Source organism: Microchirus variegatus (genome assembly GCF_963457635.1).
Source record: "Microchirus variegatus genome assembly, chromosome: 11".
Classification (NCBI taxonomy): Eukaryota; Metazoa; Chordata; class Actinopteri; order Pleuronectiformes; family Soleidae; genus Microchirus; species Microchirus variegatus.
In genome coordinates, this window is record NC_139812.1 from 18,647,993 (window position 1) to 18,667,276 (window position 19,284).

Here is a 19,284-nt window from a genome sequence, read left to right on the forward strand (position 1 = left end):
GAAATAATAGTCATGATATGGTAGCAGTGTATGTGCTCTTCCCCTGTTGTCCATCTATTGTACAATTTATGTCAAAGAATAAATTAAAAAAATAGATCAGAAGGAAACCAAAGCAGACCTCGTTCAGAGGCCAAAGCTATTTCTTACCTTGTCTTAACACGCACTTTTCACTGTGTCGTTTAATACGCTGCCAAATCTGGGTACATCAGAAGAATATGGGCATGAGAACAATTACGAACCGAGCAAGAAACAAAGAACAAAGTCAAGACAGAAAAAGCAAATTCGAAATAGGTACATATTTTCTTTCAAAACCTTCTCCGCTGTTTTGAAAACAATAGCACTCGCATCTAAGTTACTTAAATAAAGAGGCATTGACTACTACAAGGGTTTACATCATGGAAACTATCATTCATTCATTTGGTACGATCATAAATGGTGTAGATGTGACACAACAGCTGAGGAAAGTTAAATATTTAGGTTTATTTACAGTATATTATGCTAGAGAACTGGACGGATGGACTCACTGTGTGTTTGACACTCTCGTCCATCAACATCTTACTCTGCGTGACAGTGTCAGGGTTCTTTTGAATAAAAACCTGTGTAAACTCAATGTGAGGTGTCAGTAATGTTGGAAATCCCTTTTGAGCAAAGTTGTGAGCTGTATATTTACTGTATAATTCTTGACGTCTTCTCACGCCTCCGTAGGGTAATGAACAAGAAAACGCTACAATTTAGAAAGCAAATGGAGACGTCAACAGCCACCACTTAACCCAGCTTTTGGGAATTCTGGCCGTTGTAAATTTTGTTGTGAAATTCAATTTTATCACCTAAACACAGCATGTGTTTACACCGAAAGACATGGGAGCTGCGTTCCAGCGGCGAGGTCCTCCGTGGTACAATATAAAAAGATGTACAATATATATCTTCCTGGTGAGAAACAACGTGCGAGAATGTGGTGTTGACTTGTGCCTTTGCCTGGAAAAAAGCTGACGACTTTAATGTCCTAGAATGAATGATTCATGTTTATTCACTGGAAGTGGATAGAAGTGTGAATGGTCTTCAGTCTCAATATTGTGCAGAAATTTAGGTGACACTTAACATTACAGTAACAACATGGTAATGATATAGTAAACATGTTATGTTGTAATAGGAAGTTAATGTTATCATAATACTTATTTTCTGATATAATTTACAGTTTGGTAATAACAATGGTAATATTTGGGTGATGAAAAAAAATATTACAGTAATTCCATGTTATACCTTCACATGAACATGTAGGCGAACCAAAATGACTAAAGAAATAAGATGGTATTACTGTAATATTACCAAATGATTGGCGTGCTATTACCACAAGTGTCGCCTTAATTTAATTTAAAAAAAAGAACGTGTCTTCTGTGAATCACTGCTCAGTAGTCTTGTTAATGATAATATACAAACCCCAACTCACAGGTCAGTGGCTTTTGTGACTAAAACCACAGGGCGCGCTGTGGTGTGATTACTGTGAGGATAATCTTTAACACACATGGTGTCTCAAAGGGGAGCCGTGGAAAGTTGGCTCGGAAATGGCCGGCCTTCCTGAAGTAACTGTAAGGGAGGCTGGTATTTTTATACAAGCTTTACTCTTTTCACGAAAGAAGAAAAACCTCATGGTGCGTAAGAATGTGACGGGAGTGAGGTGAAACATTGATATTTGCGATGTCGTCTTTGCTGCCTTATATCACATACCTGACAAACGCTTCCATCTATGAAAGACTCGGTCACGGTTATTGCGTTCAGGGGTGATGATAAGTCACGACACCCACAGCACCAGGACTTTCCTGTTGCCATAGTTCACTTAAATCCATGATGTAGAAACTGAAGACGGAGGGAGGATGAAAATTGATTAAATCTGGTTCCTGTTTTCTTTCTCCCACTTTGTTTTCAGTCTATATCTGAGAGCTTTAAAAAAAAAAAAAAAAAAAAAAAAACCTCTTTCAGGCTACGCCGAAACCTGTACTCCATAATGTACTGTTTTTCCACATCTGTTTCTTTCTCAGTACAAAAAGAGAATAGTCTCTTTCTTTTATATGCAATGTTTTCCAGCGCAGGAACATGTTTGCGCCGTTTGATTTTTATTTCATATTTTAAAGCATCCATTATCTGCCTCGTCTCCAAAACCCTTGTGTGTGAGATATATTGTTCTCAGGAGAGAAACTCGTGTGGAGACATCCTTTTTCCTGTCAAGGCATATCTGTTTGCCTAATCTTCACAAACCGAAAAGAGTATTATCGTTAAATCTTGTGGCTTGTGTAGTCTCCTTTTTGTCAGTAGCTTGCTTATGTTTCAAAAGTTGATATTGTTGTGTTACTTCTGTTGTTTATTCTGCTAATCACATGCAGGCAGGATGAAAATAAGCACATTTACTTATTGCTGTGACTTCGATTTCTTAAATGAGAAACAAGAGCTTGAATACAATATGACAAATGTTTAAATCTGTTTATCTGAGAACTAAATTTCAGTCATTTTTTTTATAACTATGATAGCGAAACACAGTTTTTCTTTTATTCTGATGCCAGATGAACCGTGTCAACTTACAGTTTCTGTTAAATGTCAAGTCTTCCGTTACAAAAATCCCAACTTACACTTAAAAGTTCCTGCTCATCTGTATCACATTGATTCCTAAAAGCCCCTGAAGGCCAGATCTCTGAAGTGACCCCGCGCAGCTGGTATTTGTCAAGATGAACGGCCGAGATTCCTTGAAAGTAGAAATGTTAAAAGGCGAGTTAAGGTTAAGTGATTGATCCAATTATCATTGGTTTGCAAAGAAAATTGAGAGGCTAACTTTTACCTTGAAAACTTTTCTGACAACAGATGTCAAACTTTGTGATGCTTACAGACGTGTTTGCATCAGAACAGGATCTATGTCCGATTATTCCTATAAAATTTGCACAAATTATTTCCCATCTGCAGAATGCATTTTACATTATTTTCGCACTCTGCCGGGATTAAAGCCCCGCCTCTCTGTCATCTGAAAATAATTTAAAGGCTAACAAACCACCAAAACCATGACATTAAATCAAATGAATAATTCATTTTTTGCCTATTAAAACAATGATTTTGCGCAGATTTGTTTTGATGTAAAAAGCCAGATAAAATGTTACAAATGAGGCTCAGATGTTGTTTAAATGTATGTCATTCTTGCTTCTCCCGTTGTGAAACCATGAATATATATGTGATTAGAGGTAATACACCAACAGCCACTTTAAATTTCAAGGGGTGGGAGCTGATAGACATCAACCTTGAAGGCCGCTGTAAGAAAGGCTTTTTCAGGGCTGATCATGTGAGTCGCCCTCCTCCCCCTGGAGAGGTAGAGGTCTCTCATCACAGAGCAGTTTAGCGCGGGTGAGATGGCTGAATGCTAGGACTTCATTAAGCCCCTCTATTGTTAACATCTGGCTTCAGAAGAATGGCTCTTTCTCTGGTAAATGTTGCCCTGCCTTAACAAGGGATTTTATTACACCATGCAGTTGACATTGGCAGCAGTGGCACGTCTGGCAATGGAAACCCCTCAACTGTTCAGGTCACGGGAGATCAATCGAAGCAGCATGTTCCCCTAAAGCGTTACAGTTCTCACTCGAAACAGGGAGGCGAATGAGCGTTTAATCTTGTTTTTTAAATCAAGATAACTACACATTTTTGAGTGACTTTTGTTTGAAATGCTTCCACGCTGAAGAAAGCCCTCAGCACTGGAGTCTGTTCATAAATCATCTGGAGAAACTTGTCTTTCTTTATTATTCCCTTCCGCTGACCTGCACATACATTCCCCTTTTTGGATGCACATATATCATCCCCCAAATGCCTCCACAAGAATTCCCAGTCCAAAGTGCTGCACAAATCTCTCATATATGCCATGTTGATTCACACCGTTTCCCCTTTCTCACTCACTCGCTCCCAGTCCCTCTCTGTTGTGATCCCCTCCCTAGCTGCTAGGGATGTGGCTGCCATGGCAACGGCTGAATCATCCCACACTGGCTGCAGCCGTCCTCTTGTTCTCTCTCTCCATCATCCAGGGCCTGCGTTAGCACATTGATCTGACGCGTCACATTAGCTACATTAGCTGCAGGGCAGCCCCTGTGTGTGAGTCGCTCTCTCGCAGGACGCAGACGTGCGGCAGGCTGAGCAGCGGCCATTCGGATGGGTAACGTACCCACTTCGCTGAAGCACTGCCTGAGCCATGAGCAACTCCTCCAGGACTACCCATGGCTGACACGCTGGCTGCAGCAGGAGAAGGTGGGTGTAGTTTCTCTGGTTTCTAATCTGCTTGCACATGCTCTGCCACATGACTCTCTCATGACACAGAGGCTGCACTGCAGCCAAACACTGATGACAACACGGATGCTGCTTATGTAATATTCAACTCTCCCTGTTATGATGCTTCTAGAATTACATGCATCTAACCAGTTACTGTACTATTATGTTACATTTTAGCCACTTATAGCTCATTAGATTTAGATAGGGTTTATGACCTTAAAGCTCACATAGAGTGGTCCTGTTGCACATATATGTTTGTTATGGAGGTCTACTTACATACATTAACTTGTTTTTATGGTAAAAAAACCTCCTAGTTGCTGTAAACGAGTCGATAGAAATCCTTCTTTTCTGACGCTGTTTCCCAGCCGCGATATTTCAGACTCAACTCTCACCCCGGCTTCCCAACTGTCTTGTGATTGGCCAGTACCCGGAAGTGACATATTCAGCACACCTACTCTCAGATGCGCAGCTCCCCCCTCTGGAACAGTGGATGCACTGCTACTCATTATCAAAACATTGTTTTAACAATGTTTAAAAATAGCTTCGTCACGACTCCCAGCCGCAGTCCCTTTTACAACTTTGACCCGGAGTCAGAAGACACTGTCGGTCGTGAAACACCTCCACAACGGACATTATTCTTCTTCTGCGGTTCAATGTACGCAACCGGATGTGCCCGGACTAGTGCCCGGAGCAGGACGATCTGCTGTTCCGGAGAACCGTTGTTTACGTAACCGGAGATCTGATCAGAGATCTCGCTGAGCTCGAGATTACAATACAACACAGCGTTCTCAGCAGTGGCTGAACTGTTTGTTTTGAACCTTCAGGGCTTCTTAAACAAGGTAAGGTGGCAGATACACACTAAAAAACAGCGTTAATTGGAACTTCCGGTCCAGGTCCGCTTTAATGTTTTTAAAAGCTGGAGTCTAAATTGTTCTCATCAACTCCTATGGGCTTCCTGCTCAGCTGTTCTAAAGCAGCACTATGTAACTTGTTCTAGCTGTCTGAGAGTAGACTGTCGATGACCTCTAAGGAGCAGGTTCAAATGCAGCATCTTATGCATGCACAAATACATTATTTGCAAAGGAGCCGTGCTTCAGACGAGCAGAGACAAACAAGAGTGATGCTTGTTTTTCTGGTAACATGTTGTGTAGTCTATGTGATACACGGGTATACAACGTATACTCACTACAAAGGGGGCAGGATTTTCCTGTAACCACTTAAAAATGCGCATTGATATTGCACTCACGTAATTTGTTTTTGCAAATAGAAAGTGGAGATGACTGCTGTTGTCATTAAAAAAAAAAAAAAAAAGTACTTAAATATAATGAAATTCCCCATGTGAGTACTTGTTTTGTAGGTTATTGCATTGCTGGTCTGGCAACCCATGCTGCTTTGAGTGCGCATTTTGGTATGTGACAGGGGGGAAAAGCGGTCTGGACTCAACATGTCGGACCGTTCCACTTTACTGTCCCTCTACACACTAATGCATCACAGAGATAAACATAGACGCAAGGGGAAATGAAAAGGAAACAACACGTTTTGAGTGTTTTCAACGGCCTGTTCCCGAAACTACATTTTAGAAGGGGGGTGTGTGGGTTTACCCACTAAAGTAGACCACACTTCACCACTGGGGCACATCCATGTCATACCCTGATAAAAAAATAATATTATTTTTAAAGATAAAATATAGCATTACTCTTGAACTTGCTGACCCTGGCTCCAGCCGTCTGAGTCACTGACAATCATTAAAGTGCACACAAAGCGACAGAGGTTCAAATAGTGAGGGGGAGTGAAAGAGTCAGAGACATTGTAATCAGATCTTTTTTGAAGGCAAACAAAAGTTACATAGTGGTAATTAATCCAAAAATGTAGTGAAAACACTGGTTGATTAATTGATTATATTTATATTTCAATTATTTGTGTAGTCATGTTTTTCTCCCCTTTTGTATTTTATTTAAGCAAATCAAAAACATTAATTTGTCGTATATATTCCTTTATATTAGCGGACATGTTTCCCTTTTTTATTTTTATTTTTCAGCTCTATAATTGACCAAAGTTGGTTAGAACGTGCGTTTTCTCGTTCAGTTTAATAAGCTAATGTATAATGTAATGTAATGTACTTTATTTCTATTGCCCTTTACAACAACCCACAGGTGACCAATGTGCTTTACAAAATAAAAGTATTACAGAAACACAGTTACAAAAAAATAAATCAAAGTATGAAATGCTAAATTAAAAACACAGAAGAATAAAAAGTGAACTATAATAAAAAAAATTTTTTAAAGAATAAAAACTGTCACCTCACTACTTGGTATTAAACGTATAAACTGCATAATAAAGCTCTGGTTGGACTCCACAGAGATGAAATATAGTTCAGAAAATGAGAATATTTCAATAATTCAGAGAATATTCATGTGTGGTTGATGTGGAGTTACCCTCAGCATCTCTCCCAGGCGTTTCAGACTGACACGTCTCTGGAGTTTGCATCCTAATGACCTGACAGGCTTAGCTATGTTTTGGTTCTCAGGTTTCGTCTGCCTTTGAGGTCGGGAGTTGCTCATGTTAGAAATGACATGTCCCGGAGCATCCCACGGTGAAAGGATGACTGAGTGCTTGTGTTCACTTCATCTCTTTCTCTTTTCTCTTTTTTTTCCCCTCCTCTTTTCTGTTTCCAGACGATCACAGGTCACGAGTATCCAGAGTTTGTTAAAATTGTCGAGGTTGGGCCGAGGGATGGGCTCCAGAATGAGAAGGTACTCTTTTATATGTATATGTGGTCTTGTCTTGTATTATACAGTCGACCCTGGAAACCCCCATTTTGCCTGTATCTGTCATACATAAAACAATCCATAACATATGGTTTGTGTGCCATAATTGCCACGAGCATGTGGTTCACATTTTCTTTGAAATTGAATAGGAAAGATGACTTGACCTCTGGTTCAGTTTACTCTGCTTAGCATGTCACATTTTTACGATTTCCTTATTGCACGGCAGTCGTTTTTACAGATTGCGCTGGATGTAGAAATTACTTAATTTACCACAACATGTAATTATGAGGAAAAAATTGTATCTCGCAAGTGACCTTAAAAAATATAAATCAAGATTTAGCACGGCAATACGGACGCAAAAGCGAACAAGAAATATCAACGCTTGTTGTACCTCCCATGCAGAAAGAATCGTTTCACTTTCATTTTTTCCACAGGAAATTGTCCCGACAGAGATGAAAATCCAGCTGATAGACATGCTGTCACAAACGGGCCTGCCTGTTATCGAGGCCACCAGCTTTGTCTCTTCAAAGTGGGTGCCCCAGGTAATATCTTTGTGTGCAGTAAAACAGCGCCGAGTGATCCGTACGGCTCGCTCTTGTCTGCATAAATACTGTAGGGAAACCTGCTATCCCATCACCTCTGCAACGAATACGTGGAAAGAATAATGTGTACAATGTTCATTATACACTGTATAGTCAGTCACCCTGTCATTGCCTGTGGAAAACTGTTCCATTATTTACATCCGGAGAGAACTAAGAAATGTGACTTAAAAATAAAGTGACTCTGTCAGTTAAGGATTGCCTGCTGCTTAACAAACATGAGAAAACCTTTGTGCGGGGAAATGTTATTCTCGGGGACATATTCAGATGATGTAAAAGGTTTATTTTTCTACATCATACATTCCCCCCCCGCCCCCCCCTCCCCTCTTTTCATGTAGATGGCAGACCACAGTGATGTTCTTCGGGGAATTCAGAGAGCGCCGCATGTTCAGTACCCTGTTCTGACACCTAACATGCAAGGTTTCCAGGATGCCGTAAGCATGAATTTTTCAATTAAGCGTGATGATATAGCTGCTATAAAACACAGCTGTTTACCCACACGTGTCAATTTGAGTTAATTGTTGGCACTGCATTTTGTTTTCTGTCAGGCGATTCTCGCTCTTATATAAGAGTTTTAATTTTTTCCCTCCTGTTTTAAGGTTGCAGCTGGCGCTACTGAGGTGGCGGTGTTTGGGTCGGCATCTGAAACCTTCAGTAAAAAAAACATCAACTGCTCGATTAACGAAAGCATGCTCAGGTTTGAGGAAGTCGTTAACGTGGCCAAAAAGCGACACATACCAGTTCGTGGGTTGGTATTCTCTACGTATATATATTCACCATGTATGTCTTTATTGTCACTTACAGTGGATTAAAACCCACGTCAGACGTTTCATTCACTTTGTGATTTGTTCTCTGATTATCACATTTCATCTTTGACTCCAAACTAAACAGTTAAAAATACTGTTTCTATATGTAGGATAAAACACACAATTCAGTAATGATACCTTGGTAGCAGAGTTCCAGATGTTCACCAGGTTATATCTATGCATTAGAAACCCACAAGTCCAGATGGGCATTAAAGCAAAGCAAACACTGACAGTTACTGGATATAGTTGTGTCTCCAGTAACTGTCCGTGTGGGAAAGTAAGGGACTGTGACCTAAACTCCACCCAGGAAACATCAACACTTCAAAATAAAAGTGAATACAAGTGACATGGTGTGAATGTTGTCACTCTCTCTGAGCCAAATTCTTCAATGATTCACAAAAGACACCGAAATGATGGATTAGCACCAAATCCACCCACCAGCATGAAATTTCTCTGTTTATTTAGTTGATGAAATGCATCACATGCAACAACAACGTATATTTAAGGTGTCATGAAAGTGGTCCTCTCTCTTTCAGGTATGTTTCTTGTGCTCTGGGATGTCCACACGAAGGACACATTGAACCCTCCAAAGTTGCTGAGGTGAGATTAAATTTAGTTTGTTTCATAATATGAAGTCCGTGCAGGTTATACTTCTTCTTGTTCTTCTTCTTCTTTCGGCTTCTCCCTTTAGGGGTCACCACAGTGAACCATCAGCTTCCATTTTGCCCTATACCCTCTTGTGTCCTCTTCTGTTACGTCAACTGTCCTCATGTCCTCATCCCTCACAACATCCATGGACCTTCTTCCTCTTTTCCTCCTGCCCAGCAGGTCTATCGACATCATCCTTTGTTCAATATAATCGTTATCCTTTCTCTGCATGTGACCAAACCATCTCAACCATGTCTCTCTTCTCTTATACTGACATCTTGCAGATCTTCCCTTTCACTTTAGCTGCAGGTTATACTGGAATATTAAAACAAGGGGTCATTTTTATCACATTATTAAACAATTTTTTCCTTATTGTATATGCAAAATGAGGGCAATGCTTGTCAGGATTTACAGTTTTCAGTTTATTTTTCTGCTGTTTCCATGTGCATGACTACGGAGCCCCCAAAGTGACATAAAAAAAAAAAAAAAAAAAAAGTTTCCTCGAGTTTCCAAAAAAATATGATTTTTTTTTTTTTCATCATTTTTCGGAATTTTTTTTTTGAAAAAAACATTAAAAAAAAATAAAAAATAGAAAAAAAAATTTTGAAAAAACTTTTTTTTTCATAATTTTTTGGAAAGTCAAGATCTCGAGTGTCCAAAAACAATGCATTGAATTTTTTTTTTTTTTTTCATATTTTTTTGGAAACTCGAGATTTAAAAAAAAATCATGGGGGCTCCGTACAGACACTGCAAAATCAAGGGTTAAGGTTCATACTAAAAATAAACAACAGATTAGTTATTTTAACCTCTCTCATTTCACTGCTAATCTTACACACCTGCATCTTGTATAGGCACACACACACACACACACACACACACACACACACACACAGCTCTTTTACAAAATCGAAACACCACCATTCTGATTTGTCTTTTTTAAATTGTTCTCCAGGTAGCAAAGAGGTTATTTGAAATGGGGTGTTGCGAGATTTCCCTGGGGGATACCATCGGCGTCGGTACTCCGGGCTCCATGTTTCAGATGCTGCAGGCCGTGATGAAGGAGGTGCCCACCGAAGCTCTCGCAGTTCATTGCCACGACACCTACGGACAAGCACTGCCCAACATCTTAACTGCTCTTCAGGTAAGGAACGACACGTTCCATCATCACGAAATGTCTATTTCTGTCAATACTTGCTTTGAAAGTTGATCACTAACCAATGAGTAAAAGAGGTAAAAAGCATCTTGAAGTAGAAGTAGTGGGACATGGTTTGGCTTTTTTTAATTATTATTTTAACAATATAATAAAATATTAGCCAAACTTTGCATCAACTTATTTGTTCAACAGTAAATAGCTGTAAACAGTCCTATGATGTAAAGGATGACTAAAAAATATTTATGCATTTATTTCAACATTCAAGGATACACCCAATGAGATCAGCCATTGTATTTAAAACAGGGACACAAAACATAAACAGTCTATCTTTGTTTTGAGGAAAAAAATATGCATGAAAAAAGACATTTGAAAAGTGGCAGTACTTTATCTCGAGGGCTCTAAAGCCAGTAAATAGTCTTTTATGCTCAGAGCTGAAAGGGTAGATTCTCCTCTGTAAAGTCATCCGTGCAGCATCCCACTGATCCTCACATCCTCTTCCCTGTGACCTTCATATTTCTCATCCTTCAACTTATGGTGAATATAAATATTCTTCTTGTGGAGAACCGCAAGAAGATTATGGATAAATGTCTGGCCTTCACATGTGGACAAGAGACCAGATGTTGAAGCTGAGTCCGGGGTCTTGTTCCAGGACGTCTTTCAACTTTCGCAAAGAACGGCCAACATTGTCGAGATTACAAGTGTTTTCTGAAGTTTTAAAACACATTTTTCCTGCTGGGGATAAGGGAATATTAAGCTGATGCAAATCCCTCGTTTTAATTTTGAGGACAACATCTTGGAATGCTTTGTTTATTTTTCAAGGCAGTGGTATTATATTTTCTATGCCATGTATACGGGTCATTCAATGATGCGTGGAATCAATCTGAAGTGTTTTTTGTGTTGCTAGGATCGAGACCTAACGTAAATAATGTAATATAAATCCCAGAAATAAACACATATCATCATGACGGAAGCGCGATAGGATATCGATGAAACTCATTAATAACTTTCTGTTTATGGCAATATGAATGTGTCCTCTGTTCGTTGACTATTGAAAAGAGCCAAAACAAAATGTGTAGGTTACAATGGGACACACAGAAACCCAGGAACCATCCGTCAGCAAGGAAGAGGGACATTAAGAAACATGATCTAAGCCTTCCCACAATGTAAGATGATTCACAAACTGCCCACTGGAAAGAAGAAAAAAAAAGAAAACACCAGAATCTTAATGAACATAAGATATTTCCACAGGGCCTTCCCTTCACAGTAGACATAAAAACAACTTCATGGACAATTACATTAAAATACACAGCTCACAAAATTGGGTTGTGAACCCCTGCAGAGGAGGTCATTTTCACCTCTTTGCCCATAGCGAGCATAAAACGGACATAAATCCAGACATAAAACAGAGGTAATGCAGATATGGCTGTATCACTTCTCCGGAGCACATTGTCAGCGCGGAGGAGGAAGCTCATTGGGGGCTGGGTGGGTCAACAGATGTGAGGAGGTCAGCACAAAGGCTCACCTATTCACTGTCTGTCGGACAAAGCAGACTGAGAGCTAGGTGGATAGAAAAGCCCTGGGGGACTCCTAACTCATCTGTCGCTTGGCTGTTGAACGCTGACAATGCTGTGCTTAAAGGCCGGTGGAAAATGATCCTTTCATTCGCTCGCTGCCGAGCATGTGATGAACGGCGCTGCAGCTGCAGACCCAACGCACGGTGGTGTGCAAAGGATTAATGCATATTTACCTGTGGGTACACAGGTTCACCCACAAATGAAGCGGAACGTTTAATTAATATGTGAAATAATATGCCCAGTATAGTTGTACGCTTTACCTGGAGAATGGTCACATATTACACATAATTTCTTTATTTTTCATATTTACTGTAAAACTTTACATAATTAATCCTTTAAAGGTGCCATATGTAAGAATGTGGCCAAAAAAACGGTTACTACATTCAAATTCAAAATACCGAGAAACCTTTTAGGTTTAGATTTCTGACGTAACTTGCAACCCGTGGTTGCTCGACAGCTGAGACTCTACTCACTGCAATGATTGGTAGACGGCGGTAGGTGGCGCCACATGCCAAAACATGATTTCAAAACATAAACATGATTTGCAGTCTGCAAAATATTTTTTTTAATGCAAATATTTTGGCTGTACTGTTGTTGTTGGTGAGTTCAGTTTGTTATATGAACATTATTCCTGAGTCTCTGTGACATATTAGGAGGATTTTATGGCCAGTTGCTTTAGATTTATTACATAATGCACCTTTAACACCTAAGCCTCAAAACGCAGTCTGTCTGGACAATTTTTGCTTATTTTAACCATAAATGGGCCAGAAATTGTTGTGAGTAAGTGCTTTCGCCCATTTTTCCAGAATAACTTAGTTAACTAGCAGTTATTTACAATTTACTGCATGCTAAAATAATTGACAAAAAAGGGTTATTTAGAAAAAACACTGTAGTTATACACAAACACCAGATTTTGCGTGTTAAATTTGAAATATGAACACTATTAAACATATTTAAATCCGTTAAAATTTTTTGTCTCAATGTCCAAAAAACGTGCCAACAAAATGGAAACTACGTACAGGCGTTTTTCCGACTCTTTCCTCTCTGGTGACAAAGTTGCTGATTTGCCGGTTTCCTGCAACAGCGTGAGTGAAATTACCGTAATAACCACATGTTGTGCTTTGACGTACATCTTCTCAGCTTTCAGAAACCGCTGGAATTCTTCAGATAATTGCGGTAATGCAAACATGTCGTCTCGGTCGTTAAAAGGTTAAAAGGGAAATATGGATTAATAGTAGAATCAATTGAGGAATGAATAAGTCAATAATATTAAGAATAAGAATAAGAGATAAAATACTTCTATACATATTAAAATTGGATAATGGCTGCCACATTGTGTCGGCGTCAACCTCAACAATGTCCATGTGTAAAACACAGAGAGAATATTTTTGAAGTTTTGACAGCAGAGTGAAACGACGCAGAGGGAACGGTGCAATTCCTTTGTGAATCACACTTAACAGTGATTCATCACAGCTGCCCCATGCACACACAGAGCGTAATAGCAGCCGGGGATATTTAGCCTACCATTTGCTTAACCATAAACAAGATGGAAATGAAAGATTTTATCAAAGTTTTTCATTACTGTGTGCCAGGAGTCCACACCACCAACTGAGAGAGAAATGAATTCCCCCAGCGCTGTCAGCCCTGAGTCACCTCTTTTGTTCCCGATAAAGACATTCCTCAGTCTTTGTACCTTTTTTTTTTTTTTTTTTTTTTTTTTTCAGAAGGTCTGGGGGGCTTTGTTACAAACCTTCTCCTGGCAGGTCATACAATGACAATATATGTACTTAGATTTCACAGGCTTGGCATGGAAAATTATTTATTCTTACCCACAAATGTTGGGGTATTATGTGCAGCTGCAGCTGGGAAATACAGTAAAAAAAAAAACACTCGAACTCTGCTAACATTCACATGCAGTATTTTTTTTATTATTATTATTTTTTTTTTGTCTCTTATCAGTGAGGCACTGTTCATGTTCAGCCATAATCAAAACCTTTGTTACGATGAACTATAAGTGTGTCTACAATTTCAATACAAGATATGGATGGCTTTATTGGCAGATGATGACATGACAATATTACATGTTTATATGTGTTTTTAAAACATTTTGATACTTATCTGCGATGTCTTCATGCTTTTCTGCCTCTTCTTCTCCCTATAGACATTAAAGCTTAGAAACAGATAAAAATAAAATAGGTAGGAAGATTGAAAAAGCCCCCAAAATTTTAATACACAAAACTAGAGGGGACCATTCTTTCTAGGTTGTAGTACCTAGAACTTGGAACTTGGAATGCTTTAAGACTGCACTGCATAACATGTGTCCACTAAAAAGCAGCTGAAGACCTGACTCACTTTGTGATTGTATATCTGTGAATGGTGCTGTATAAATAAAATTGATTTACTTTTTATCTGTAGATATTTTCGCTCTTGTTCTGACAAATCTGTCTCAGAACATTTCTTAAATAAATGGTTTAATTTGCCTCTCACTGGTCAAACAGCCTCTGTCTGAATATAAAGACATGAGACTGAATCATTTTAACATTTTTGACTTTTTCCCCAAATTTTATGTTGCAATAAATCATACAAAAAAAAAAGATTTATTTATTCTTTATGTTTTGTCTGTATCTGAGCAGCGCTCCAATACCTGGCTTGTGCTTTCCCATGTCGAGCATATTCCTGCCTTCCTGGAAGGAGGTTATATATGTGTCAGCAGTGGATCTGTGACCGTTTTCTTTCAGCTTCCCAGTTTATGTAATAGAAAGTAAAGCATCACTGCTTCATATCCTTCAGTGGATACACACTGCCTCTTTCTCTCTCTCGCTTGATGCAGTTATGAAACCCAAAATGGGAGCATGTCCATCCTCGTCCACTCACTGTGTAGAATGTCAACAAGCTTATCCCGAATTATGAAAGTTTTTTAAAATGTACTGTGTCGTTATCCAGGAATGTATTGTTTTTCTATAGCCACAGCCCAGTGGATATAGCTTCTTTTTTTTCACACTGAGTGCACATCTGGCTTTGGGGCAGTGTGAACTTAACTGAGCGCTGGCAAGCTCACGCTGCTGACCACCAATCCCTGCCGTGATTACTGTCCAGAGGAACAGTGCACTCCGCTGAAGGGTCTGTTTTGTTTGTCTCAGAAACCGTACGCTGAAGACCACTGGCCTTACACTGTTGGCAGCCGAAAGCGAGAGGATTGGCATGGTAGATTACAACTCTGTGTTTATACTACAGAAATTATGCCTAGTACAATATCCTGCTCTGGCTTTAACCAAGGTCTGGAAATCTTGTGCACTGCACACACACCGGAGTCAATCTCCTCCTTCTACCCCACCTCCTCTTCTTTCCCTGCCAAGACAAACAGCAATTATGGCTGGCTCAGACAGCCCCTGAAAGAAGTAGGCTCTTGTCTGGGGAAAAAGCAACCAATTAGCAGCATTGTTCAAAAAAAAGAGGCAAGAGAGATTCTTTTAATTTAGCTCACTTGGTGCCGCTCTGCGGGGGCGAGAGTCCTGCGTGACCCCGGTGTCACTAAGGGGATCAGCATGTTAATTTTGTCTCGCTGTGGGATCCTTGACATCTGGCTCTGACACAGTAGCTGGAAAATATCTTTAATATTCTCATGACAGTCCCAGGGATCTGTGAAAAACATCTCAAGACCTGAGTGCACAGATCTGGCTTCAAACAAAGTTTACACTCACTAATGACATGTCACTTTATTTAAAGTCGGCACGCTGAGAAGTAAATGCCAATAAAGTGTCTTGACCTCGAGTGTCAGGATCAGCATAAACAAAATTAAGTTAAAACTCAGAGATTTGCATAAGGAGTATAAGTAAAACTAAATGGAAAGAAAACAAAGTTTTCTTTAAAGCAAACACAAATATGTTCTTATCTAATTATCTGCAGACATTTCTGCACTTCAGTAGATTTTTCCAGTATATGTGTTTTACTTGAGTAATCCTTTTCTTGATGACTTTTTAATTTAACTCCCTGCATTCTTTCTACTTACGTTCTCAAAACAGGCTCTCAACGTTAGTTGTGATGCTTTGCTTTTGCATCATCAAGACTGATTTAAAACACATACACAAAAGACAACATTAAAGAGAGAGGAAAATTCAAGGCGTTATCAGCAGTAACATGGATGTAGGATTTTTTTTTTTTTAAACTACTTTGTGAGACTAGAAAGTATTGTTTTTATTTTGTTGTTTTATCAGTGAAAGTATTGTGTGTAACTCAAGTTAACAATTCATTTTTATAATTTTAATTCATACTTAAGTATGTTACTACGGAGCCCCCGAAGTGACATGACAAAAAAAAAAAATGACAAAAAAAAAAAGTCTCCAAAGTTTCCAAAAAAATATGAAAAAAATAAATAAAAATAAAAAATAAAAAAACCCCAACATTTTTTGGACTTCATGATGAAAAAAAAATGTTTTTCAAAATTTTTGAAAACTTTGAAACTCGAGATTTTTTTTTTCTCATGTCGCTTCGTATTTTTCAGATGGCATTTTGTGACTTTTAAGTGAGCAAGACATTTGAATCAGCAAACATGTATATTTAAGTAAAGATACAACTTGTGAATTGTTGGCATGATGTACGTGGAAACCATCCAGCCGAGGAAAAAGTGCTTTCTCAATGTGGCAAGAAAGTGAATCCCCATGGTCGAGTGCGGAGTAGTGCTGTGAAAACATGAGTAACCAGGAGAATCAGGAACATATGAAATGTTCTGTTCAGCATTTATAATCTTCCTCCTCTATGAACAAGGCCATAATTATGCGGTGCTGGTGTTTTTGAGCTGACAAAGAGGATGACTAAGCCATACTGCGGGGACATACTGTGCCCACTCATCCTCAAAACATAAGTCCACAGTTCTCCTGAACAGCTGTATAACACGACCACAGCTCTGGCACAGACGCACTGCAGTGGCCAAAACAATTCAACAGAACAAGGATCTTTGTTCCTGGATCTTTTTTTTTTTTTTACCTGAGGTGAGGCCTGTGGGGAAGCACTGAATGTCTCTGTTGTGTGTCCTTGCAGATGGGGGTCTGTGTGGTGGACTCCGCAGTGGCCGGCCTGGGAGGCTGCCCGTATGCTCAGGGTTCGTCTGGCAACGTATCAACAGAGGATGTTCTCTACATGCTCCATGGCATGGGTATTGAAACAGTGAGTATACATCTTAGACAGACCCGCTTTATTTTCATGTCTTTCTAATCCCAACAATCATCTGGGGGGGGGGGGGGGGTCATTTACATTTGCTGAGCGCTGTGCAAACACACCGCTCTCTAAAGTGTTTATTTTATAATATCAGTGGTTTCACACAACTCAACACAAGTCCACACTGTCACATTCACCCTTCTCAAGAGCAATTTATTTAACAATCCCTACCCCTGCTGGTGGAATATTTCCACTGCAGTTTGGGTCTGCTGTCACCTCTGTTACACACTCCATGAAGAAAATGAAGATTTTACATTTTAACTGATACTACAATATTGTTTTGCAGGGGGTGGACCTTGCCAAAGTCATAGAGGCCGGTGAGTTTATCTGCAGCACTTTATGTCGCAAGACAAACTCCAAGGTTGCTCGGGCCAGAGGTAGAACACTGTGATGCCGTGATGCGTTTCAGTGAAGATGAAGTGCTTCCCTGTCGTTGCTGCCTTTTAAAACGTGTGTCGCCAATGCTGCTTTATCTGAAGTGCTCTCTTGTTTTTGTGTGAACTTAACAAGGTTTTCGAAAACGATACTCGACAATAATCATAAAAACTACTCCTTTTAGTTTCTGCTACTTCTTTCACTGACGTTCATCATAAATGTCTTTACAAGAGGCTCTGCAGAGATGATTTGCTGTCATATGGGCCACTTGATTTTTTTTTTTTTTTTTTTATCAAAACGACATTCTGTCTGAGAAATGTGGTTATGATTGAGTTGTCTCTCCTCATGCTTTTCTGTCTGCTGTAAAAGTGAAGACGTTACAGTACAACATGTATGAAACAAAAACAAAAAGTCAACATGGACTTTAAATATCTACGTATTTTAATGTGAAACAGGATCATTAAAAAAAAATGAAAACCAGCCTTTTGGTATAAGTCTCATTTTGCTGTGATTCCATGTCCTCTAAACAAATGATGTCTTTTCTTAAACTCAGGAGATAATATGCGATTCATTACTTTGCATCTTAAGCAGAGGTGGAAAAAGTACTAAAATATTGTACTCAAGTACCAATACTTTGATGAAATATTACTCAAGTTGAAGTAAAAGTAGTCATCTGAAAATGTACTCAAGTAGAAGTAAAAAGTAGTTCATTTGAAATGTACTTTAAGGAAAAGTTATTTAGTTACTTTACGTGGGGTGTGAGGGTAGAAATATGACAAGGGGTCAGAAATCCAAAACTATTTTGGAGGATTTATAAAGTAACTAAGGACAATACTTGAGTCAATACGTACTCAAGAAAAAAATAAAATCCTGATTTTAAATTGTACTTAAAAAAAATACAAAATACACAAAGAAAAGTATTCAATACAGTAACAGATTTGCTTAAATACATTAAAATGCAATAAGTGTTTCCTCATAATTATCTATGATGGGCACATACAGTCATTTTGTAAAAGCCCTTCTCGGAACAGGTGCTATATAAAATTATTAAACATGCAATTTCATTTTCAGATATCCACAACATCATCAAGAATGAACATTCTGGATATCTGCAGAAGAAACTCATATTTCAGATATTTTCAATCCAATTGTAACTAGTCATTATTTTCACTATTATATCATTTTCCAGATATCAACAATACTTTTATGGATATCTGCAATTGTATTGTTTCTAGTAAGAATTGTATTGCAGATATCCAGAATGTAATGTGTGTGGATATCTGAAATTGAAAGCCCAATACACATGGCAAAAGGCAAAAGTGACATCATTTGTCCTAGGAAGAATGTAATTGCGGATATCTTTAATTACCATTCTGACAATACAATTTTGACTAGGAGAAATGCCATCATGGCTATCTAAAATGTAATTACAGATAGGAGCGTGGTTCCATTAAATGTTAAAACGGTTTGCCATAGCCTCGTGCATCAGCTCGTGTATGAAAACGCTGCAAGGAGCCGCAAGATGGCTTGTTCGGCCTGGTCCAGATTGGTGAGTAACTTTTGTTAAGTTGAAAAAAATCATCTCAGAATATTAGACAACTGACGAAAGTTAAATAAGAATCGCCTTCTCTTCCTATAGAGTTTTTTTTTTCTCTTCATAGTCTATTTGTATGTTGAATATCTGACAGAAATGAATGGGGAAGATGTTTCTGAAATTACAGCTTTCTTCTGTTCCAATGCACATTTTGAACTTCAGTCATTCATCTTGACCACGTCTTCATACCTTAGTGCATTATGTTGCTGTGTACCTAATATATTGATGTTATTTATTTTTGTTTCAAATCATGTTAATTGTTT

General features: G+C 38.9%; 1 protein-coding gene across 1 annotated transcript; it reads left to right on the top strand.

Annotated features, from left to right (window-relative positions):
- Window positions 1–4,173: 4,173 nt before the first annotated feature.
- On the top strand, window positions 4,174–17,443 carry hmgcll1 (3-hydroxymethyl-3-methylglutaryl-CoA lyase like 1; the record flags this gene model as incomplete). The annotated part of the gene is made up of 9 exons (XM_083897633.1): window positions 4,174–4,269; window positions 6,966–7,043; window positions 7,493–7,600; window positions 7,996–8,091; window positions 8,257–8,405; window positions 9,000–9,063; window positions 10,064–10,252; window positions 16,876–17,001; window positions 17,339–17,443. The coding sequence occupies 9 exons, from the start codon at window positions 4,174–4,176 to the stop codon at window positions 17,441–17,443; spliced, it is 1,011 nt and encodes a 336-aa protein (XP_083753759.1).
- Between the last annotated feature and the right edge of the window lie 1,841 nt (window positions 17,444–19,284).